The sequence below is a fragment of the Sardina pilchardus genome, chromosome 14, assembly GCF_963854185.1.
Source record: "Sardina pilchardus chromosome 14, fSarPil1.1, whole genome shotgun sequence".
NCBI classification, from domain to species: domain Eukaryota; kingdom Metazoa; phylum Chordata; class Actinopteri; order Clupeiformes; family Clupeidae; genus Sardina; species Sardina pilchardus.
This window is the reverse complement of record NC_085007.1, coordinates 5,070,890-5,096,220: the sequence shown is the minus strand read 5'-3', so window position 1 is coordinate 5,096,220 and position 25,331 is coordinate 5,070,890. Positions and strand designations below refer to the sequence as shown.

The following is a 25,331-nucleotide window of genomic DNA, read 5'->3' as shown; positions in this document are numbered from 1 at the left end:
CCCATCACCCACCCCCCCACCCACGAACACACACGCACACACACATACTAACTCTCTGTGGCCATAGCACTGGGAACATTGTGCGTGTGAAAGAGTTAAGAGAACGAGCAGCTTGAGGGTGTTCCACAGTGACAAGAGCAACAGACACACAGAGAGACAGACAGAGAGTGGGAACGCTCCAAACCCAGAGTACAGAGAGAGTGGGAACGCTCCAAACCCAGAGTACAGAGGGAGTGGGAACGCTCCATCCCAACGTACTGGGACACCCAGAGTACAGAGGGAGTGGGAACGCTCCATCCCAACGTACTGGGACACCCAGAGCACAGAGAGAGTGGGAACGCTCCAAACCCAGAGTACAGAGGGAGTGGGAACGCTCCAAACCCAGAGTACACAATGAGTGGGGACGCTCCATCCCAATGTACTGGGACACCCAGAGCACAGAGAGAGTGGGAACGCTCCAAACCCAGAGTACACAATGAGTGGGGACGCTCCATCCCAATGTACTGGGACACCCAGAGCACAGAGAGAGTCGGGGGGCTGGGACAGACGGACACAGAAGGGGGGGGACTGGGGGGGGGGGGCTGGGGGTAAAGAGTCATCTGTATGCATACACTGAAAAAGCACCTGGAATCGTAAACAATCATAATGTGTTTAGTTTTTTTTTGTTGTTGTTTTCGCTGTCTCTCTCTCCATGAGAGTTCTCGACGCCTAGCTGCACGTTATCCGCTACGTCGGACAAGACCAGGTTCTGCTCTGCTCTGCTCCGCAGCCACCGTTCCTCCAAACGGAACCTCTGGTTCTTCACAACCGTTTTTGGCGTGGGTTCTACCCCCTCTCCCGTTTCAGTTCTAGAGGGCTGAGGGTTCTAGTTGAGGGTTCCTCGGCAGTTCTCAGCTCCACAGAGACATGGGATCTTGACGTCCTCAATGGGGAACTTGTAGTCGTAGGTGATCTCCTCGTTGACAGTGATGGGCTGTTTCGAGTAGATGACGATCTTCTTCTGCGATTCTACCGTGATGACCTTGGCATAGCAGTTGGGCTGCACAGTGGAAAAACAAACACACACACACAAACCTTTTTTAATTAAACTATCTTATCCATCAGTAACTTTCACAATCTTTTTGATCCATCTATTTTATCCATTTGTAACTTTTTATCCATTTGTTGGACATTATCATGTTCATGGCTACTGTTATGTCCATGTCAAACACATAAGCTCCTCAATTGTATTGACTAGAGAACGGTTACGACGAGCGCCTTACGTTGCAGCTGTGGTTGATGAAACGGGCGAAGTTGCCGCACTTGGTGGCGTCGATGATGGTGTCGTGGTCGACGCGGAACATGTAGCTGCTGCCGATGCCCTCTTCCTCGTAGCGCTTCTCTCTCATGTCAGCGATCACCTGTGAGGTGGAGAGGAAGAGGGAGGCGGAAGAGAGAGAGAGAGAAAGAGTATGTGAGAGAGAGAGAGAAGAGAAGGACAGAGAGAGACAAAGAGAGGGGGGATAAAGAAACAGATTAGGATAGGCAAAGCTTTGAGTCCATCAAGGTGTATCAACCTTGGTAAGAGAGAGTGTGTGTGTGTGTGTGTGTGTGTGTGTGTGTGGTGGCAGCTGGAGGACATGGGCTGACCTGTCGGATGTTCTGGCCCACGTATTCGATGACCATCTCGTCTGCGGCGATGGGCTCCATGGCAAACAGCCCCCAGTCGTGGATGCCGGATCGGCAGAAGCGGATCTTCTTCTTACGGAACTGCAGGAGAGCAGGAGCAGAGGGGACAATAGAGAGTGAGACACGTGTGACAGAGCACGTTATGGCCTGTCACACACACGACCTCCACACACACCTTCATACACTCAACAGTATGCTGCTATTCATTAAGGAATTATGTGTGTGTATAGAACACGTAAGGGATAATCAACGACGCCCCGTGCGTTTCTAGGAAAATAATGCACGTTCCAAGTGGTAATAAGGACCCGACGCCGCAGGCAGAGGGGACTTTACACTTCGATAAGTGCATTATTTTCCTAGAAACGCACAGGGCGCTGAGTTGATTATCCCGCTTATACCACTGCTACTATCATTTTCGTTTATATTGCCGCTGTCTTAGATACAATGTTGCTGTTTTTACCATTACATTCACATTGGCGAATTAATATTCAAGGGTAATAAGCCCAAAAGAAGGGAACTACTTCATAGCCATGCGGTATATCGAAAAATAATGCACATTCCAAATAGCACATCACAATAGGAAATTTGACCAAGCAGTGGTATAAATGTGTGTAGAAAACACCAAGCAGCAGACAGAGAGAACGAGAGAGAGAACGAGAGAGAGAACGAGACAGAGGTGTGAGAAAGATGGGCAGAGAAGTAGAGTGTGAGACAGAAAGATGGATGGAGAGATAGAATGTGAGTGTGAGGGGAAAAGATCAGCAGAAAGGTAGCGAAAGGTTCCCTCTTCACTGTAAAGTGCTTTGGGTTTGGAGGGAGATAAATGGACAGAGTGGTTAAGAGAGCCTGAGAGGGAAAGATGGACAGAGAGTTTGAGAGAGAGAAAGAAAGATGGACAGAAAGGTTGAGAGCATGAGAGAGAGAAAGACAGAAAGGTTGAGAGAGAGAGAGAGAGAGCAAGAGAGAGAGAGATGGACAGACAGGTGGAGAGAGTGAGAGAGAGAAAGAGAGAGAGAGAGAGAGAGAGAGAGAGAGAGATGGACAGACAGGTTGAGAGAGTGAGAGAGAGAAAGAGAGAGAGAGAGAGAGAGAGATGGACAGACAGGTTGAGAGCGTGTGAGAGAGAGAGACGAGACGAGTCCCCTCAGCCAACTCATAATAGAACTGACTAATATCACACCTGCCAATCTGACGGAAGTAAAAAAAACACCAAGACAAAATTAGACCATCAGACAAGATCACAAAAACATGTACACTGAAAAGTCACCAAAACCTCCAATGCTATTTGGCCCTTAACCATGATCACAGAACAAACAAATGAAAGAAAACTAGAATGTATCTTAGGAGAAGTAAAAGAAACTGCACTAGCAGCAGCAAAATATGTGTCAGTGGGCCACAAAAGAAGAGATACACCCTCAAACCAGTGAGGCCACCCCACTCTTCAAAAAAAAGAGAAATCTGTCTATTTAATTATTTGGGAATTAGACCCTTCTTTTCTATAATCATTTAATTTCTGTTGAATTGAAATTGGAAATTGAGAGAGATAGGTGGAGAGGTTAAGAGAGCATGACACAGAGAGGTAGAGAGGTAGAGAGAGAGAGAGAGAGAGAGAGAGAGGTGGTTGGAGAGGTTGAGAGAGCATGACAGAGAGAGAGAGAGAGAGGTGGTTGGAGAGGTTGTGTGTTGGTACCTTGAGCTGGTTGAACTTGAGCAGGTCGCTGTCGCAGCTGAAGGAGGACAGCAGACGCCGCTGTTCCGATCGCCTCTCTGAGCCTGCTCTCGTGGACGCGTGGGGCTGAGCTGGCTTGTGCACACCCTGCAGAGCGCACACACACACACACACACACACACACACACACACACACACACACACACACACACACACACACACACACACACACACACACACACACACACACACACACACACACACACACACACACACACACACACACACACACACACACACACACACACACACACACATATGATTAACATACTTACGAATGGACAGCCGTTTTTAAACATTTGTTCCCCATCCCACAATAGAGGTGTGAAAAAGATTGCACTGCAAACGTAGCCAGTGTCTCTAAACCTGCACTGGGGGGGGGGTATTGGATGGTATATGCTGTGTGTATGTGTGTGTGCATTAGGAATGCCATGGTACACACTGCAAATTAATTGCACACCCACTGCGGTTCCATGCGCAGACGTGAGGCATTTGCCAGCATCTTCAAAACTTGCTTACTGCAGTGCAAGCAAGACGCACGCACATCGCACATTCACAGTCGATCAGCACTCGGTATGCAAACAGGAGTTTGAGACGAGAGTGAAAAACTAGATAAACAAACACTGCTGGCAGCTCTGACTTGACTGACAATGGAAAGGTGAGAAGCACCACCCATCCTTCATAGCAGCTCTGACAGAGCATTTGCAATTTCAGAAGCCTACCATGACGAAGATGAACAGACTGTAAACCAACCGAGTAGAATCTGCAAGCACTCCTTTCACTTTGCTACTGCAGTCTACTACTCGGGCTGGAGTCCCATATGCTTCTATCAGCCGACTGCATTAATTAGCTAGTGTAGCAGGGACACGCCATCAGCGAGAGCAAACTCTTAATCAACATTAACATCTTGTGACAAGATGGCTCAAAAACCATCTTGCATGCTGAACCCGTGTATCCCTTGTGTGTGTACGGAAACATTTATGACAATGAGCAGACGTGTGTGTGTGTGTGTGTGTGTGTGTGTGTGAGAGTGTGAGAGTGTGTGTGAGAGTGTGAGAGTGTGAGAGTGTGTGTGTGTGTGTGTGTACCTGTGTCTCCTCCTCCGTGGGCTCGTCCGAGGGCAGGCGAGTGCTGTTGAGGTACTTGAGCTTGTCCTTCTTGTCGATCTTGTAGTAGCCCTCACTGCGGGCGCTGCCGGTCACGTGGTCACGCATGACGTCATCGCGCCGCTTACGCTTCACCCCCGGGATGTTCTGATTGGTGGGTGCACAGGAGTTAAGGTGCACACACACACACACACACATACAGGAGAGGAATAATACGTCACGCATACACAACTGCAAAAACAGTGTGTACGCACGAACACACACACACACACACACACACACACACTAATATACCTGAGGGATAAACACACAGGAATACACTGCACACACACACACACACACACACACACACGCACACACAGACGCACACACACACACACCCCAAGAGACATACGTACACTGTACTGTATACACACATACAAACACACACACACACACACACACACAAACACACAACAAGAGCCATACACCTACACTGTGTACACACACACACTGTATACACACACACAGACACACACACACACACGTGTGCATCTGTGCAGCCCTGTACACTGCATGGCTGTGTAAAAGGATATGCGGATGGTGCACCCAGAGCGTGTCGTTGAGCCAGTCGTTGCCTCCGTTGTCCTGCTGCAGCATGCGGTCGTAGGTGACCTGCAGGTGCTTGATGTCCTCCTCGTCGATGCCGTCGTTCCAGATGTCGTAGAGGATGGTCATCTCCTCGAAGTCGGAGCGCGGCAGGAAGCTGGGCTTGGGCGGCGAGCTGACCGGCGAGTGCATGGACTGCAGCAGCTCCTCCCAGCCTCTCCTCATGCGCCGCGTCTTCTGGTGGAGGTGGCCCTCCTCGCGGAAGATGCGCTCCATGTCCGACATCATCGTCTGCGTCTGCGTCTGGGGCCGCGGCCGCGCTGCGTCCTCCTCCTCTTCCCTGAAGTCCAGCACCACGGCCGACGGCTCCCTGGACGCGCTCACGCTCACGCTCACGCTGCCCGGCGGCAGGTCTGGTGCCACGGCGACGGCAGGGCACGTCCCGGGCAGAGGTGGGGTCTCCGGGGGCAACGACGACGCCAGGGCGGTCAGGGTGCCCGGCGCAGGCTCGTGGGGAGGAGGCAGCAGCTGGTCGGGGCCGAGCGGCGTCAGCGTCGGCGTCTGCGGCGTCTTCTTGGACTTGGGCCGGCCCGGCTTCCTCTTGGGCGGCGTGGCGTCCGGCGGCAGGGGCAGCGCGGGCGAGTCTCTGGGCAGCCCGGCGAGGCTGGCGAGGTCGGCCGGCGTGGGGTAGGAGCCGAGAGCGCCATCCTGTGGCGCGGCGGGGAACGGCGAGGGCGCGAGCGGGAGCGGGAGCGGCAGGGAGGCCACGGGAGGCTCCTTGAAGACGCCGGCCCTCTCCTCTCCTCCTCCGGACGCGTCCGACGAGGCCGACGTCTTGCGCTGGACGGGGGGTCCGGCGGAGGCGAGGGCGAGCGCGGCCGGGTCCGCGGCGATCCCGAACACCGGGCCGAAGCTGAGGTCGCGGCCGGGCGTGCGCGGGATGCCGGCCGACAGCACGGGCGACTGCGCCGGGTACGAGAAGGGGCTGCCGGGCACGTGCGGCGACCCCAGCACCAGGTGGGCGACGGACCCCTCGCTGCCCGGCGTCACCGGGACCCCGTCGGCGCTCCCGCTCTTCCCCAGGAGCCCGCGCGGCCGCTCGGCCAGGTCTCGGCCCGGCGTGCGGGGAAGCTCCTCGTCGGTGGGCAGCCGCGGGCGCGCGGGCAGGACGAGGTCGGGCAGGGACGGGGGAGGAGGAGCGAGCGGCTGCAGCGAGGAGCGGGCCGCGTCCGGGCCAGACGGGAGCGGAGGCAGCGGAGGCAGCGGGAGGTGCAGAGCGGGCAGAGCGGGTGGAGCGCCACCGTCCGAGTCCAGGGCAGCAGGATGATGATGAAGATGAAGAGGATGGTGGTGATGGTGATGCTGCTGCTGCTGCTCACGTCCAGGTGTGCGGGGCACCTCCTCGGGCTCGTCGGGCCGGGTCTTGGGCTTGGGCTTGGGCCGCACCTCGTGGTCGCTGTCGGCCAGAGAGCCGGTGGGCGTCGGGGGACGCAGGACTCCCTCGTCCTCCAGGTGCTCTTTTGGCAAGGGCACCTCAAGGTCACTCTCCGGCTCCTCATCTGGAACACACACACACACACACACACACACACGATCAGCAAACACACACACAATCAGGAAACACACACACAATCAGCACTTGTCCTGTGTGGACTTGTGTTTACAATGCCAATGTATCTGGAGTACGCTTATAGTAATAACACACTAATGGCTTCCTCAATTCAGACAAATGCAGAGAGTGACCTTGCTTCTGTGCTGAGAGACTTCAGTGTGTGTGAGCGTGTGTAATGCGTACGTATGTAGTGCGCATGCTTGTTTGCGTGTGCATGTGCGTGTACACGCGTGTGTGTGTGTGTGTGTTTGTGTGTAATGTGTACATAGTGCGCATGCTTGTTAGCGTGTGTATGTGTGTGTGTGTGTGTGTGTGCGTGTACACGTGTGTGTGTGCGTGTGTGTGTGTGCGTGTACACATGTGTGTGTGTGTGTGTGTGTGTGTGTGTGTACACGTGTGTGTGTGTGTGTGTGTGTGTGTGTGTGTATATGTGTGTGTGTATATATGTGTGTGTACACGTGTGTGTGTGTGTGTGTGTGTGTGTACACGTGTGTGTGTGTGTGTGTGTGTACACGTGTGTGTGTGCGTACCTGGCACTCCTTTAGGCGAGGGCGGCCGCAGGTCGTCCATGCCGGAGCGCAGTGACCCCACGGCCTCCTCGGCCTCGCGGATGGCCCTCTGCTGGGCCTCGGGGTCCATGCGCAGCCTCTGCTGCTCCCGCGTGGCCATCTCCAGCGCCTCGTCCCTGGGCTCCGGCGGCGGCAGCGGGGGCGAACGGGGCCCCTTGGGCTCCAGCACGGCCGCCACCGCCACCGCCGCCGCATCCTCCTCTTCCTCCTCCTCTACCGCCACCGCCACCGCTGCCGCCTCCGCCTCCTCCTCGGAGGACGACGACGACGAGGAGGAGGAGGACGAGCTGCGGACCTTGTCCTCGTCCTCCTCCACCTCCACCTCCACCTGAGCGTCTTTCTCTTCGTCGTCCTCTTCCTCCGAGCTGGACTCGTAGTCGGACGAGGAGTCGCTGCCGGACGAGGAGTCCGAGGACGCTTTGGACGACGCGGAGCTGGCAGCTTCTGCGGACGCAAGAGAGACGAGCGTTTCAGAGAGCGTTTCAGAGAGCGTTTTAGAGAGCTCAGATTCCACATGGGGCACTTCACTTACGCACAGCTCCAAGTAAGGAGAATGTCTAGGTCTTCAGTCATCACACATCACATGCTCTAAGGTATTATATATTTATATCCGTTTTCAACGTAAACAGCCTGGCCCATGTGCATAGTGCAGGTTTGAGCATACGGAGCGAGGACAGGAGGCATTTCAAACAAATGAGGAGGTGATTAATGCATGCTTAAGTAGGTCTGCACAATTAATGCAATCCTCACTATACCCAATCGCAAAAGCTACCGATAATCGTGCCAGTGGAACGATGGAAGGGTATACAAGACAAGACATTTATTTGATTTGATTTGTTTTTACCTTCATCAGAAGAATCAGAGGATTCACTGTCACTGGAGTCAGATTCTCTGTCCTCCTCATCCTCCTCTTCATCATCAACATCCTGAAGAAGAAAACAACATTTAGTACCAACACCAGTGTCTGCTAAGAACTATATTCACACACACACACACAAATCAGGGTTTAGCTATAGTTGCTGTGTGGACCAATAATGAAAGGCATGTGTTTGCCTAAAGTCTTCATATATGTAGAGCTTAGTCCAGATGGACACAATCCCTTTCTCACCTTTCCTGACGAGAGCCTCTCAGAGACTTCTCCGTCCCGATCCTCCTCTCTATCCGACGACTCTCCCTCCTTCCCAGAAGTCTCCTCTTCCTCTTCCTCCTCCTCCTCTCCCTCACTGTCCAGTGGCCGAACAGGACGTCGCCGGGCTGAAGACCCGTCTCCATCCTGCCTGGACCCGTCCGACGGGAGATCGGCCCGCTCGGATTCTGAAACACACGTGAGGAATCAGTTCGGATCCCCAGACTCTGCACACCGGACCAAACACGATGCTAGACATAACGCTTTCTCAGTAGTACAGTACACACACAGAGTTATGTTCAGTTTATACCACTGCTTGGTCAAATTTCCTATTGTGATGCGCTATTTGGAACGTGCATTATTTTTCTATATACCGCACGGCTATGAAGTAGTTCCCTTCTTTTGGGCTTATTACACTTGAATATTAATTCGCCAATGTGAATGTAACGGTAAAAACAGCAATGTTGTATCTAAGACAGCGGCAATATAAACGAAACTGATAGTAGCAGTGGTATAAGCGGGATAATCAACTCCGCGCCCTGTGCGTTTATAGGAAAATAATGCACTTATCGAAGTGTAAAGTCCCCTCCGCCTGCGGCGTTGGGTCCTTATTACCACTTCGAACGTGCATTATTTTCCTATAAACGCACGGCGCGTCGTTGATTATCCCTTACATATTGTGTGTGAATATAAGGGATAGGTCATTTGTAAACAGGATTTTGTGCCATGAAGATTTCACCTTACAACAGTAGAGCACCTTAGTTAGGATTGTTAGGACCAGCAGTATGTGTGCGTGTGTGTGTGTGTGTGTGTGTGTGTGTGTGTGTGTGTGTGTGTGTGTGTGTGTGTGTGTGTGTGTGTGTGTGTGTGTGTGTGTGTGTGTATGTATGTGTGTATGAGTGAGTGAGTGAGTGAGTGAGTGAGTGAGTGAGTGAGTGAGTGAGTGAGTCATGACCTCACCTTCATCCTCCATCTCGTCATCAGCCGGTGTTGAGGGCCGAACTCTCTTGGAGTCTGCGGTGGAAGCAGCATCAGGAGGCTCCTTCCTCTTCACCTGTACACACAAGGAACATCTCATTAGTGATGATTTTACCTGAGTTGCGTTCAAGTTCACCGAACTTAGGCGAACATAGGCGAACGTTTGCGAACGTTCGCAAACAGTATTCTGTTAGCCTTGAGTTTTGGCAAACGTTTGCTAACAATCGCAAATAGTCTGAGGAGGTGGTGCCCCGCGAACATACAGTGGAACTGGACGTGAGTTTGACGAACGCAACAATGCAATTACTGTTAGAATGGAATTTTAACAACAAATCGTTCAAATTTAACAGTTCAAAGAAAACATGTTCGCCTATGTTTGCGAATTTGAACGCACCTCTGCACTTCTCTCACACACACACCTACACACACACACCTGTTTAAATCAAACAGAGCAGTGGTTCTTAAACTTTTTGTCTGGTGACCCCCCCCCCCCCCAAAAAAAAAAACATTGTCCTAGTCTTGCGAGCCTCTTCTGGCCAACAGGTGAAATTTTGGTTTCATGTTGCGAAATATGCACTGAAGGCAGAGGCAGAGGCAGAGATGGTCTTCTCTCTTAGGTAGGCTATGTCAGCTTTTGACAATCTGAATTATCTGTTTTTTCTAAAGTATAACTAGCACTCATCCAATGTATTATAACTGCCAATCCAGTGGCAAAAAAATGCTGATAGCATTGTCTCTCTGGTAAGCTTACGTACCAAATCTTTGAGCTCATCATTGCAAGAGACACAAGTAGAGATTTGAGTTTGCATAAACATTGCATAAACATATGCAAACACTGTGAATTGTAAGCCTATATTTATAGGGTTACTGACTATCCAAGTTTTTTAAATACTTTTAGAAGATGGTCTTCTCTCTTAGGTAGGCTATGTCAGCTTTTGACAATCTGAATTATCTGTTTTTTCTAAAGTATAACTAGCACTCATCCAATGTATTATAACTGCCAATCCAGTGGCAAAAAAATGCTGATAGCATTGTCTCTCTGGTAAGCTTACGTACCAAATCTTTGAGCTCATCATTGCAAGAGACACAAGTAGAGATTTGAGTTTGCATAAACATTGCATAAACATATGCAAACACTGTGAATTGTAAGCCTATATTTATAGGGTTACTGACTATCCAAGTTTTTTAAATACTTTTTAGAAAATGTTCTTCAATTGAGACTGCTAATCACTTTGCGACCCTTCCCATAATTTTGGTGACCCTCCTGGGGAGTTCGACTGAGTGTTACTCACAGTGAAACGCTAAAACCTTCACCTATATACGTTTCTGTGTGACTGTGTTTAAAGTAACTTTTAGGCAAGTCCCCCCCCCCACCACCCCCCCAGGATATGTGTAGAGAGACTACTGCCATACTGGCGTTATGAACTAACACCATGCATGTCTATGGAGGATTCTTTGAGTGTGCGTCTCCTCATTAGAAAGTCTCTACCTATGCACGTTTCCATAATAATGTGACTGCGTTTGGAGTAATGATATAGATAGATAGATAGATAGATAGATTTTATTGATCCCCAAGGGGAAATTCAAGTAATGTTAGTAATGTTAGTGGCCTACCTTGAAGGAGGGCAGGCGTATGGCGCCGCGCAGGCCGATTCCCAGGCCCATGCCCTCGTAGCCCAGGCCCTCCACCTTGTTCCAGTTCTCCAGCAGGCTGGATGCTATCGTCTCTTTGGGCTTGGGCTTCTCCTTCTCCTCCTCTTTGCCTTCGCCTGCCTTCACCGGCGTGAGGGAGGCCTGGGAACGTGGGAAACATACATTAGTTTAGTGAGAATTTCGGTCATTTTTAGGCTTTTGCGCTCAAAAAAGTCTGAGTCCATTTTGTGCTGTGCACTATGTAACTGTGTGTGCGCAAGTTACATGTTTGTATCTTCATTGTTGGGTGGGGTTTCGCCTGTAAAACCTTATTCTAAAACTAATTTCACTGAGCTGAAATGTTGGAACATTTAAAAGTAGGCTACAATTATTACCCAGTCTGTTTTATCTTCACCATGTTAAAATACAAACAATTTTGACAGCCTATTACTATTAAGTGTTGTGTGTATAGACATAATAAAACCCACGCAATAGAAACTAGACTCTGCCACCGAATTTGAAAGCAATTTCACTTCAGCTATTATGGAAAAAGTAGATTGTTTTACAAAATGTACACATAGTAGCCTAGTAGCCTAAACGTTTCCCACACAATGTAGCCTAAAAGCTACTTCATTACATGGTTTAAAAATAAATAAATGAATAGCTTTTCAATAGCTTAGCTATCTGCTTCAGAATATAGCTACGCTACCACCAAGCTACTTAAAAATGTAGTTACTATGTTAATAGCATCGCTACAAGTAAACTGACTGCCCACCACGGGTCCCTGTCAAGGATGAAAGTTGTGTACGAAGGCAACTTGCTAATGTTAAGAACACCTGCCTTCAGTTTAACCCGGTTGCGTTTGCTAACGTAAAATGTAGAAATAAAAGCTTACTTACTAGTTACTTAAAGTTGCCTTACATTTTAAGTTACTTTAACTAATGTTGCTGGCTAATTTAAAACTACAGTGCTAATTCTCAAAGTCTAAAAACTTCCTCAGAGGGAAAATGAAGCAGGATATTGCTAAGTAGGTTTGACAGCTAACATTACTGACGATGCACGGTTAGCATGCCATTTGCATGAGGGGTATCAAATTCTTTAGCGAAATTATAATTACTTTGTCATGAGATACCATTTTTATTTTTATGAACTAATCTTACCATATTGTCAAGGTTATCATCCATACTGAAATGAAATTGAATTATATGATATCTTGAACGCTATTTTGTAAAGAATGTTTCAAAATTCCATTGCTGACTAAAAAGATTCAAATGTAGCATTTTTCCGAACGCCACAGTGATAAATTGGTAACAGTCACGCTGCGTCCATAACAAACTGCTACATTGTTGTAGTTGAATGAGAAACTATACGCATAATTATCTCCAATATATATATATATAATTTACAACAAAAATAGATAATAATCCAAACAGAGATATTAAGATATTCTCCTCCTCTCCTATGTAATAGATTTTCTGAAATCCCTCCAGGCGTCTGCAGTGACCATTCTTGCCAGTAGGGGGAGTGCTCACCTTAGCTGATCGCTCCTTCCTCTCCCACCACTCATCAAAGGCCCTGAAGGCCACCACCTCCACCATCTTGCGGTTCAGGTCCCTCTTCATGATGGCCTTCAGCTCCTTGACGATCACCATGAGCACCCCGTCTACCGTGGCCTTGTGCGGGTCCTCCTTCTTGGGCTCATACCCTGGCGGCGGCACGGCCGGGTTGAACTTGGGTATGCTCGGGAAGGACCAAGGCTGCCCGTGGCTCACGCTCCCCGAGGGGGTGCTGGCCATGGATAGGGGTGCGTAGGGCCCCCCGAACGCCATGGTCCCGGCCGCAGCGGCAGCGGCAGCGGCGGCAGCAGCAGCTGCACCAGCCCCCGCGCCACTCATGTAGTGCGGGTACGGGTAGTGCCGCTGGCTCTGCGCCATGCGGCTCAGCATCTGCTGCTGCATCTGGAAGGACATGCTCACGCTGCCCCACTGCGGCAGGCAGCTCACCAGGTCCACGGGCATCAGGTGCATCATGCCCGGCGGGTACGGAGGCAGTGGGGGCAGCATGGGCGGTAGGACGCCGGGAGGGCCGGGTAAGTGTGGCACGGTGGAGTGTGGGGGCAGGGGCGGAGGGGGGGGCAGGAAGCCCGGCTGGTGGGGGGGCAGAGGAGGGTAGCCCAGAGAAATGCCCTGCGAGTGCATCGGCGACACCGAGGAGTTGATCACGATGCCCTTGTCGCCGGACGTCGGTGTGCCGGGCATCTCGTCGTCGGAGATCTCCATGTCCTCGCCCGAAGAGTTGTTGACCTGCGAGTGAAAACGAAGACGTTTATTTATTTCACTCTTCATCTCTCCTCCTTTTACGTTACGTCTGTGCGGCCAACCTTACTGACACACTTTTAATTCCTCCTCTATTCTAAACAGCTACATATCCTTTTCCAGTGTATTCATATCAGTGCCTTCAGAAATCGTAATAGCTTTTCTAAAATCATGTTTGTAGTCACCAAATATTAATCAAATGTGCTTGGAGCTGCATCATTTGTATAATTTCCTTTCAGAGTTTGTAAGGTTAAGACATACATAGCCATACACACTGATGCACTGGGGAACACTAACAATTTGAATACACACCAACACTGGCATTAAGCAGGGCACCTGCAATGGTGTGTGTGTGTGTGTGTGTGTGTGAGAAGAGTGTGTGTGTGAGTGTGTGTGTGTGTGTGTGTGTGTGTGTGTGTGTGTGAGAGAGAGAGATAGATAGATAGATAGATACATAGATAGGTAGAGAGAGAGCACAAGAGAGCGAGCAAGAGAGAGAGAGAGAGAGAGAGAGAGAGAGCGAGAGAGAGGCCCTGTCTTGTTGCCATACTAGAGAGCATGTGTGCAAGTTAGCAGGGTGAGTCATGTTAGCAGATGGGCCTTCTTCTCTTCTCGCTGCTTTGTTTATAAATGAATGTTTAGTGCATTTGGCCACACTGCTGCTGCTGCTGTCTGTATGGAAATATTCGCCCTGGTATTATTATAAACAGCTCTGTGGGCAACATTAATCTCCCTCAGCTGCCGACTGTAAATGCTGTGTGTGTGTGTGTGTGTGTGTGTGTGTGTGTGTGTGTGTGTGTGTGTGTACACTCAACCCAAAGTCTGAGTTACAGCTGACAGTTAATGAGATGATGACATGTTGGATGAAAAAAAATGTGACAGTTAATGAGGTAATAACAACATGTCGTGTAAAAAGAAAATGTTGCCCCTGAACAATGTTGTTCTTCCAGCCCCGACAGAAGCAGGAAGTGAGGTCGTAACGGCCAAGCTGGCACGCAGGCAGCAGGAGGAAGTGAAAGTCCCCCGCGAGCCGCGACACAGCGAGGTTCAAGATGGCCCAACCCCTCAGAGCTGAGGACTCGCCTCTCCGAGCTCAGTGTTGACCGTGTAAATGAAACCTAGCTCAAGGTCCATTTACTCCAACAAAAGACAAGCCCTACAAAGCCTCTCTATTCAACCACACACACACACACACACACACTCACTCACACACACACAGACACACACACACATACACACACATAAAAACAAAACAAAGCACACCCAGATGCTTCACCAAACAGGTTTAAAGCTAATGAGTAATCTTCCTCGTCCATAGCACTAGCATCTAGCCAGCACTCAATATAAATGTACTATTCATTAAATCAACTAGATGTGTAGGTTTTGTGAATTTAAGCAGCAGTCATTATAGGCCAAGTGTTGTCATAGCTTTAAGCATCATCACTCATGCTTCTGGTGGTACTTTCTTGTAAGCAGATACAGCAACATGGTCAAATTAATGTATTGTGTATTGTGTACAAAGTCAAACTTTTTCAGCCCAATTACACTGACATTCATGCCGTTATACACATGTACACACACACACAGAGTTGAGAGTGTGTTCTCTTTGTCAGAGCGGAGTAGGCCGTTTCCTTTTGTGTTGACGAGTTAAGAGAGAGGCATGAGAGTCGGGGTAGCCTGAGCAGGGGCCCACTTTCACTACCACCGAGCACTCGCGCTTCCTGTGCCGCTAGCTCCCCCTGGGTCCTCGAGCCCACCAGACTTCAGGCAACATGTGGGTGACATGCTTACAGCCAAAACAGACGTATGTGTCAGTCAATCTTAGACGGCAGACCACACACACAGACACTCGGATGTACCGAAACAACGAAGACGGCTACCTAGAAATCCTTTCGACTACACAGAGCATTTCTTTTGTCGGTCTTTACTGACTGGTAAAATGCTCAAATGCTATAGAGCACACTCCTGTTGAGAGTGCCGGTAACTGTAGAGAACTATGGCATCACGTGTAATCCTAGCACGGCAATAAAAAATAAAATAAATAAAAACTATGTGCATAGTTCACTCATTGGTCAACAGTGACGTTAAAATGATCGTCTCCCCCACCATTAGGATGTGCATGACCAGGTGAAACAACACCAAGGTGGCCTAATGTGCCAAAGGAAATGACATCACTTCTGGCTCATGCTGGAACTTGGGCGCGTATGCAATAGACATTACCCAAAACTCTAAACACAGACCCATTCACCTTATGCCTTGAGCTGAGGCGACAGAGAACCTTCACTGTTAAGCATCTCTGGTCAAACTGACCAAAGGTGGACATATTGGGTTCAGAGAGTAAGTCTTGCCATGCCTTGATTCTGCCTGTAACACAGGTGATCTCTGACCTACCAGGCAGTAGAATTGTGGAATTAAGATCAGCTGGTTAACTAAGTGGTTGGAAAAAAGGCTCGACATTATTAGCTGCCCGGTTGCCTTTGGCTACCAAACTGTTACAAGTGGCAACTAGATTTTGCCAGCTTTGGCAACCTAAAGTTCAAGCCTGGTTGCCAAGCTGGTTCCCACTTTCAACAACTTTTAAAAAGTTAACGTTGAGCCCTGGTTAGGAACAGATGGCAGGACTTCTGGCAACGTGGCATGACTTTTACTTTCTGAACTCCAGACGTCCACCTCTGTGGCTGATGAGGGCTAAGAGTTACAGTAAGAGATGTCCACCTCTGTGGCTGATCAGGGCTAAGAGTTACAGTAAGAGATGTCCACCTCTGTGGCTGATGAGGGCTAAGAGTTACAGTAAGAGATGTCCACCTCTGTGGCTGATCAGGGCTAAGAGTTACAGTAAGAGATGTCCACCTCTGTGGCTGATGAGGGCTAAGAGTTACAGTAAGAGATGTCCACCTCTGTGGCTGATCAGGGCTAAGAGTTACAGTAAGAGATGTCCACCTCTGTGGCTGATGAGGGCTAAGAGTTACAGTAAGAGATGTCCACCTCTGTGGCTGATCAGGGCTGATAAGAGTTACAGTAAGAGGCGCGCTTCTCACCGTGTCCATTTTGTCCGTGGGCGTGGGTGGCCGGTCCTTGAGGTCCACCGCGGAGGCGCTCTTGGCCAGGAGGGAGCTGCTGGGCGAGCTGGCTCTGGAGTTGAGCAGCAGCGCGGCGGTGCCCGGCACCGGGTCCTCGTCGTCCGAGTCGGGCAGCGGCGTGGGGCTGATGTCCTCCAGGCCCGTGCTGGACGGCCGCGAGGGTTGCCGCGACAGCTGCGCGCACGACGACGACGGCGGGATGGGCGAGAGCTGCGAGGACGACGAGGAGATGGGGCTGCCGTCCATGCGCACCTCCGTGTCCGAGTCTCCCCCTCCTCCTCCGCCGGCCCCCCCGCCACCGCCGCCGCGCTCGCTCAGGAAGGGCAGCTTGGTGCGCTTCTCCTTCAGCAGCATCTCGATGCGCGAGTCCAGGCTGTGGCGCTCCGACTCCAGCGGCGGCGAGGACCCGGGGGAGGCGCAGGATGGCGACGGCGTGCGGGCCGGAGGAGGAGGCGTCGTCGGGCCGACCGTGGGGACCGGCGGAGGCTCCGGCACCGGGGGGGTCTCGGGCCGGTCTCGGCCCGGCGCGGCGAAGTCCGGCGTGGAGGGCAGCGGCGGCTGCTGCCCCCGGCGGTACTCCCCCTCCCGCTGGACGGGCTGGGGGTACGGAGGCTCCGCCGGAGGGTAGGAGGGGGGCATGGGCGCCACCTGCTGGTACGGAGAGAACGCCGACTTGAAGGCGGAGGCGGGCGGAGGGGGGGTGTGGCTGAAGGGCAAGGGGGGCTCGGGCGGCTGCTGCTTGAAGGGGAGCGACGGCTGCTGCTGCTGGTGCACGTAGTGGCGCTCCGTGCGCCGGTTGTACGCGTCCTGGAACTTGGACTCGTGCCGCCGGTGCTGCTTGTAGCCGGCGCTCCCGGGACCGTCGGCGGCGGCCGCGCGGCCCGGCTGGTGGGTGGGCGTGGCCTGCCGGCTGGAGTAGGAGGAGTCCTGAGAGAAGGGCGTTCCCGACTGCCGCGGCGTGCTGAGGGGCGTGTTCTGCGACTGCGGCGTCTCGTTCTGCCGCAGGCTGAAGTAGGCCGTGTCCTGCGAGAGCGGGGTGCCCGTGCCGGGAGTGGACGTTCCGCCCGCCACCGACGAACTGCTCTCGGACAGCCTCCTGATGACAGGCTCCTACACACACACACACACACACACACACACATATACACACACACACGTTTAGTGCTAGTATCCAGAGCATATTTCGTCTGCTGCTCATCAGCAGCTCACAGGTAACGCCACACACACACACACAATTGTGATGAGATTAGACCTGATGATTAAACCACACACACACACACACACACACACACACACACACACACACACACACACACACACACACACACACACACACACACACACACACACACACACACACACACACACACACACACACACACACACACACACACACACACACACACTTTGAACCACTCTGACATTCTAAGCGCTACATGCACAGGAGGGGGTAGTCTGAACATCACAACATGAGAAGCTATTCATCACGGTAACCTGCAGCAGCTCTAAACAAACACATGCTTTATGTGCACGGGACACAAACAAGAGAGCATGCTTTTGGGAGAGGGTTGCCCCGGAATGCTGCTGTGGAACCCTGGCCCGGCCGTGGCCCAGATAGGCTTTATGGCTGCAGCTGTCGTGGGGGGGGGGGGGGGGTGAATGAATGAATGAATGAGTGAATGAATGTGTGTGTGTGTGTGTGTGTGTGAGAGAGAGAGAGTGTGAGTGTAAGAGAGTGTGTGAGTGTGAGAGAGAATGAGAGAGTGAATGTGTGTGTGTGAGAGAGAGAGTGATTGTGTGTGTGTGTGTGTGTGTGTGTGTGTGTGTGAGAGTGAGAGAGAGTGTGTGTTTGTGAGTGAGAGAGTGTGTGTGTGTGTGTGAGTGAGAGTGAGTCCCACAGCGGAGCAACACATTCCAGACAGGGCCCCGTGTTGCCACCTGCTGCACTGATAAACTGGATTAGAGATAAGGGCTTCAGCTCGCCTTCACACACACACACACACACACACACACACACACACACACACACACCTCACTTTAGCTCGCTCTCCACAAGGGGCTCAGGCACTCCCCAGCCGGCTCACTCACTACACACACACACACACCGTCCACACACACACACACACACAGTCCAGCTAGTGTAATTACCCACTACAAAACAGCCACCCCCAGCACCTCTCCTCTGCTACATGCAGGTCAGAGACAAACTCAGCCAAAGACAAGCACCACTGCTGGGATTAGGTCACTGGTCTTACCCGACAACACACAGTGATTCAGTCAATAATATATACTATGTAATGTTTGCATCATTGGATATGAGATTTCACATCATTGTGAACCAAACTCATATGGAAGTCGTGAGCAAAATATCCAGACTAGTAATTTCAGTGCCAAGATCAAAAAAAAGATCCATTAGACTTGGTAGCGGCTTAGACCTCCCAATGAATCATAACCTGCTTCTTCTTCTTCATCATCATCATCATCATCATCATCATCATCATCATAGTACATATCGCAATTGAAAACAATACGCTTAAATGCTCTATGGACACTGAGGAAACACTTCACATACACAGCACTGTTTATCTAGCGGCGATTCGTTTTGTCTGACCATGGGTTGGGGTGGGGACTAATCTGCCAATATTTATTCTACCTCAGTATCACACAAAAATCACTGGCTGCAAATCACAGTCTCTTACAACCCCCGTGACTTCCAACAGGCCCGGTGAATACAGTACACAGGCCCAGACTACTATGCTGAGCCAGCAGCAGCAGCGGCAGCAGTAGCGACAGCAGCAATATTACCTACTGACCCATCTCTGACCCTGCAGTGCTGCTCCTGCTGCTGCTGCTGCTGCTGTGGAGTGTGTGCGGTTCGGGACTTACCAGCGCCTCTGCGATTGTGGTGGGGGACACCCCACGAGGCTCTCCCCCCACCGGGAGAGTCCGAGGAGTGTAAGTGCCATTGATCAGGAGCTGGAGGTACCGCTGGCGATTTTCACCTGGACAAGACAGCAGGGTAAGAGCGAAATACAAGAGAGAGAGATTGAGAGAGAGGAGAGAAATACAAGAGGCTTACAAAGGTTGTAGCCAACTCTGCAAAGGACAACACTTCATGCTTTTGACTGAGGACTGTGAGGATGTGCATAGGTGAAACGGTTCTTTCAAAGACATCTGGCAAAAAAACTATTGTTTACTAGATCTTACTACAATAGTGAATAAAAAGGTCATTCAGAAATATTTCCACAACGTGATGAACAAAATGGTCACACGAAACAGCTTTCAAACCTAATCGTAGGCTACTCATAAACACCTACATTCAACCACGCCTAAAACACAGTTCGTAATGGAATGTCTACAATATTTGTGTTGCGTCTTTAGACAGACCACTGTCATCACACGCACGATACATGATGTGTTGTCACTGTCTCTTTAAGAGAGCCGAAGCGCGTTGGGGTTGTAAATACGATTCCATTCAAGCCAGCCAAAGCCATGATAAAGCGGTTTTCCGTTCATCAAACAGAGAATTGGTTTAACATACAAGCTGACTGAAATATACTCAAAGTAAACGATTGCACAACAAGACTGAAAAATGTTTCAATTTACCCAATTTGATAAATACTTCTTTTTTACTTTCTGGATAGGCAACATAACAAGACTGGCCAAGACTGTGAAACTAAAATGGATTGTTTATTATTATTATTCCGACTACAGCTAAATACTGCTTCTTAAAGGAATAATGTTTTAAAGAATCCTAATAAATTCTCTAAATGTTGTTAAGGTTACTACCTTCAGCTACAAGAAAAATTCACAAGGGGTAGGCCTATGCAATTACCCCGGTTACTAAGCAACCCATGTAAATTAAAGCACGTGTCTTGACATTAAATCGACAACCCCAACGAGATCGCAGCAACAGTGCAAAAGAGCAGTCCTCGGCTATTCAGGAAGACGGCGTCACAGAAACGTCTGAAGTCAAAGAACAGTGAAAGCACAAGTGCCCTAACGTAGATAGGCTATTTGCGTAAAACAGTTTACCTTTAGGGTCCAGCTCCACGTGGATGAGGTTGCCCATCACAGATGTGTTATGGAGATTATGCACCGCATCCTTCGCTGCTTTTACAGCTCCGAATACGACTTTAGCAATCCCCAAGTGTTTCTTGTTCTTCGGATTGTACAATATTTCCACTTCTTCAATGTCTCCAAATTTCTTGCACATGTCGGTCAGAAAACCCTCCCTTATGTTATCGTTTAGCCTGGCGAATGTCACCTCCTTTGGAGGCACAGGGCCAATGTAGCAGTCGTCAATCTGATGAAAACAAACAGCGTCCTTCATTTAAAGCATTGCTATGCACAAGAGTAAATTATCGTTCATAATTTTGACTTTCCAAGAAAGGTTCTCGCTATCACTAAGTCATGACGGCCTACTGAACCGCATGTTTCCACAGTTCTACCAAAACTGTACAAAAGATTAAAAAAAGTTTTGTGAGGGGGAAAAAGTAGCAGCCTATAGGCCTCGTCTAAATACAGGCATAATGATATCACTAAATCGACACGTACTAATATATCATATGCAAGCTGTGTAAACATGCGGCGTGGAAATAAACAGCCTATAAACTACTGTCAATTTGTTTAATTCGATACTCCCCAATAATATCATATGCACAGCCTATCGCTACAACAAATAAAATATAAAAATGCTGCGCTAAAATTAAATTGTAACCTACCAATACCTTCAAGTCTAATGAACTTATCGACCCCTAGTATATAGCCTATGTGATGATCAATGAGGGGGGTGTGACAACCTTAAATATTGGAACCGGGAGGTCGGTCTCCTTGTACTTGGCCCAGTGGCGTCCGATTCTCGGATCCCTGACCATGTCCACGGGTGGCATCCCGGAATCCTGAGAAATAGTGAAGAACATCAACAATGAGTCAGTCCGGCTACATCCATAGAAAGTCTAGTTTGACAGACCTCCGGTAGTCCACGGCGGCAGCATGCGCGTCGCTCACAACATTTCGTGCATCTAATATTCCTCGATTTCACTCAAAAGGCGAAAGAGAGCATGCAACATAAGACTAATATTTTTTTCGAAATCTCCTGACATTGTTTAGAGTGGTGGCCAACAATGACACTTTGATGTACTGTGTCAGGTGCTGTGACGACGAGAGCAAGCGTGTTTACTGTGTATGCTACATTGTAACATGCAGCGTTACAGTAGGCTACAGTCTGCTACAAATGTATCAATCGCTTCCAATAATCATTAGTGTTCACAATGCGCTGGTAACTTTACTCACAGGCATGCTAAAATGCTGTCCATCATAGCGGTACAGTTTGTGCGATCCCTTTTTTAACGCTGGGTCAATAATCAACTTGTAACTTCTCCAATGACTTCGTTTCTCCCCCGAACTGCAAACGGGATGGTTTCTCTCCATGCCGTTCGCCAAACCTGTGAGATTAAGAAGAGAAAGGGTAATAAACGATGTTATCTCGACATAACACATATGTTTCTGCATACATATCGCACAATGAGGGAAATGGGGGGTTAGACGCGGATCCCAGTTACCGAAACAGACATTTCAGAGGAAGAAAAAGACCAAGCTTACTTGAACTCTGCCTTCTACCGTGATCTTCATTTATATCCCCGAGTCTGGACATGATGTGTCCGATCGAATATTTCAGAACCAAACGACGAGATATTTCACCTCTCGCTGCTTACATTACATGATTTAAAGGATACTGCCTCCTTTTTGCGAGCCAACACATATTGTGTGCCTCTAGTCTGGGGTTTCTGTCTCTCCCACAATACACCACTATAGGCTTCACCAACCTTCCTCTGCTCCAGCACATTCGTTACGAAGTTCCTTTGACTCGGTCTTATTAAAGCTTCGACGGCAAGCAAATTATAAAATACCCCAATATTAAATCATTAACGCTAGAATTATTTCTTTCGCATATCTCAAATTCAAAAGAACAGCGACTTTGCGCGAATAAACAAGGCTTTCAAAAACGCGCTGAATCTGCCGCGTGGATTTACGGTAGCAGCAAATACAAGATGGACATTGGAAGCAGCCGATAAAGGAGTACAGAAGGACTGAACTGAAATGCGCCGTGACATTGCTGAAAACAATAATTTCGGGGAATCCGACCTAATTTAGACTACGTTTGATTTAGGTTAATGTTCATGTGATTTTTTGAACCTTCTAAAACAGAGGTTTAGGCATGTTGATGGTTATTGCCTTATACAAAATGTCTGAAGGGACAATGTTGTCAATCAGATTTATAACAAACTTGTAGTTTAAAATCCTAGTGTAGCCTATATTAGACACTTCTCACATTTCCAAATGTAGGGCTCTTGAATTACGCGTTTTTGAAAAGGCAAAGTATTGAACAGTTTGATTTTGCAGTGCTTGGGCAATTGGCTGGTTAACAGCACTACCCTTTCTGGCCAATCAGATTGAAGCACCATTTTAGCTCCTGCTATTAGAAGCACAGTCGACTACTTCCCTACCAGAGATCCGAGAGGGGGCTGAGAGCTCCGGCAGCCATCTTTCCTGCAGTGGAACTCAATGGCCAAAATGGGTTTCCTTTGTTTCCAAAGGGGATCTTATACTTCATTTCATCAACTCTTGTTGGACTACATAATATATTACAATGTTTCTGTTTGCAGGAGCTGAGAAGATGGAAGAAAATGGTTGGATGTTATCCCTTTGACATTTTTAAAAGCTTTTTTGCTCTCTTCCTGGAATCCATTTTTGTCCTATAGGTCATGGCACACCCATATAACAACCTTTTTCTTTCTTAAGAAACTTATAGTGAATAAACAGTTTAGTTTTATTAAATTTGCATTGATATAAAACACAGTAAATGCTTTTTAAAGGTATTGTACAATACATGGCCAATAGGAATACAGCTAAGTAAGTTGTTTTAGTGATTACTGTTCAAATGTAGAAGGCTTACATTAAATGTGTATTGTTAAAATGGCAGTCTTATGTGGTAGTTTATATGCTTGAAAGCCATACTTTGATATGATTGAATAATTAGAATGCTTGGCATTTGAAATGTACTAGACAGATGCATGCATTTGTTTAAAAATATCCATTTGGGGCTCTGGCGATATTGCCTCTCCTGTTACAGCAGGCAAAGCAGGCCAGGAGGAAACAATTGGCCCTGGCAGAAAATGCTGAATCACTGGTGTGACTGGTTAATGTGGTTGTAGATAGCCTACCCTTAACCCCCTATCAATGTTTTTCACATAACTACATTGTTACCAGTCACATTTCACATTGGACATCTGTCTGGTTATAATAAGGGACAGTACGTGGTGTCCTTAAACCTGATGAAATAGATTTTAAAAAAGAAAAGAAATTGATTATTTTTTTGTTATAAATCTTGACATGTACTCTTTTCTTCCAGAGGCATTTCCTCTAATCACATGTAAGTAAAGCTCTGTGACCTTGAACCAAGGGCATTTTCTCTTTAAATAATTCCTGCTTAACAACAACCTACTCCTTTCTTCTTAGTTGTTTTTCTTAAGGGTGCACATGACACTCTGACACAAAACTATACATTGAAAAGAACTCTGATAAAAATATTTACCTTAACATTTTGATGAAATACATTTATCAGGCCTACACGCTGAAGGAAAAGGAACGTTTTCATTGCCATCTTCGGATCCTGTAACTGTTTTTATGAAGGGGTGGGGATGCAACGCCTAAAAGGAAGAAAACAAGTGCTGTGTAACTATTTCTTGAATTAATTTGTTATTTAAAGTACGTAGGATCTCACTGACCAACGAGTCAAAATACTGAGTATCTTGAGGCTGTTTCAGTGCACATTATGCAAACCCTCTCCCTCTTCCTGGAAACAGGACAGCCGTAAAATGCGAACGCACTTCATTTAGAAGAAGGAAAACTGTTCAGCATCTGGCACGGGAATCTTTACAAATCTAAGGTAACAGTTTATAGATTCCCCAAACTGACTGTTTTTTACAAGTTTAACTAGAACATTTTATGTGAGGGTCAATCCATGTGGTTTAGATATTCTAATTGTTGGCGTTTAAAAACATATAGGCTACATTACAAAGCAGTCAGGAAAATATCATAATAAAAAATAATAAGCTGTAATGAAGCAAAGCACCGTTTTTCAAACTTACTGGCAATTAAAATAACTGTAATCCTTGTGGGGAATGAGTAGTTATGTAAGTAAACATTTTCTTTTAAAAAAAACTAAGGGCTAAGTTCATCTTCTAGAATTTTCTCCCTGTCGCCCCATGTCCAAAGCGACCTTTGATATGAACTGTCGTTAAATGGCTTCTCTGCTGTTCTCTTTTCAAAATGGCTTCTTCACACACACACTCATACACAAAGGAGATCATTATGTGCTCGAAAATAATGCTGCGCCATGACTGGGCGAGGTTTACACGTTCGAAAACAAGAGCTAATTCACCCCCTACCCAGACTCTTTCATTCAGAGCAGAAGGAAATATGTCAATGAAGATCAAGATGGCTTCGTGTGTAATATCTGAAAACGTTACAGAGGAGGAGAGACCATAGGCTGGCAGAATCCTCTTGCATAGTTGTATGGGTCTGGCAGATCTAAATTCATTCTGGCGGAGAGTCGTTGTGAGCTGGGGAGGTTGGCTGCGTGCCATGCGTTGGAGACGACTGCACCCACGTAGCCATATAAGGTCGGGAAAACAATTTCGAACACAGTGCAGCATTTCAATCAGCTAACACAAAGGGGATCCGGGCTTCTCTTGTGTTTTCTCATTTCCCCTTCAAGATGAGTCGGTGCAGTAATTCAAGGCTTTCGCCATGTACAGAAGATTGTTATCTGACAAGCAAGAAAATCCATTTTGTAGGGGAAAAGGAGGCAGATGGATGGAGGCTTGTGCAATGTGGGGCTTACGTAAAACAGCACTCAGGTGA

At 48.5% G+C, this 25,331-nt stretch overlaps 1 protein-coding gene across 3 annotated transcripts; it reads right to left on the bottom strand.

Annotated features, from left to right (window-relative positions):
* Nucleotides 1-26: 26 nt before the first annotated feature.
* Nucleotides 27-25,331, bottom strand: setd1ba (SET domain containing 1B, histone lysine methyltransferase a). Of its 3 annotated transcripts, none has more exons than XM_062554057.1 (19): nt 24,557-25,331; nt 24,001-24,294; nt 21,699-21,850; nt 21,206-21,304; nt 20,439-20,709; nt 19,290-19,405; nt 16,362-17,513; nt 12,541-13,311; nt 10,991-11,170; nt 9,359-9,452; nt 8,381-8,586; nt 8,117-8,198; nt 7,234-7,716; nt 5,080-6,650; nt 4,486-4,662; nt 3,359-3,484; nt 1,630-1,749; nt 1,263-1,400; nt 27-1,039 (listed from the first exon to the last, which is right to left on the bottom strand). In XM_062554057.1, exons 3-19 carry the CDS (start codon nt 21,834-21,836, stop codon nt 866-868), a joined length of 5,898 nt encoding a protein of 1,965 aa, XP_062410041.1. In that variant the 5' UTR covers nt 21,837-21,850; nt 24,001-24,294; nt 24,557-25,331; the 3' UTR covers nt 27-865. The 3 variants fall into 3 exon arrangements, with proteins under 3 accessions (XP_062410041.1, XP_062410040.1, XP_062410039.1); XM_062554056.1 differs by having other exon boundaries at nt 24,001-24,115; XM_062554055.1 differs by lacking the exons at nt 24,001-24,294; nt 24,557-25,331 and adding an exon at nt 22,008-22,214.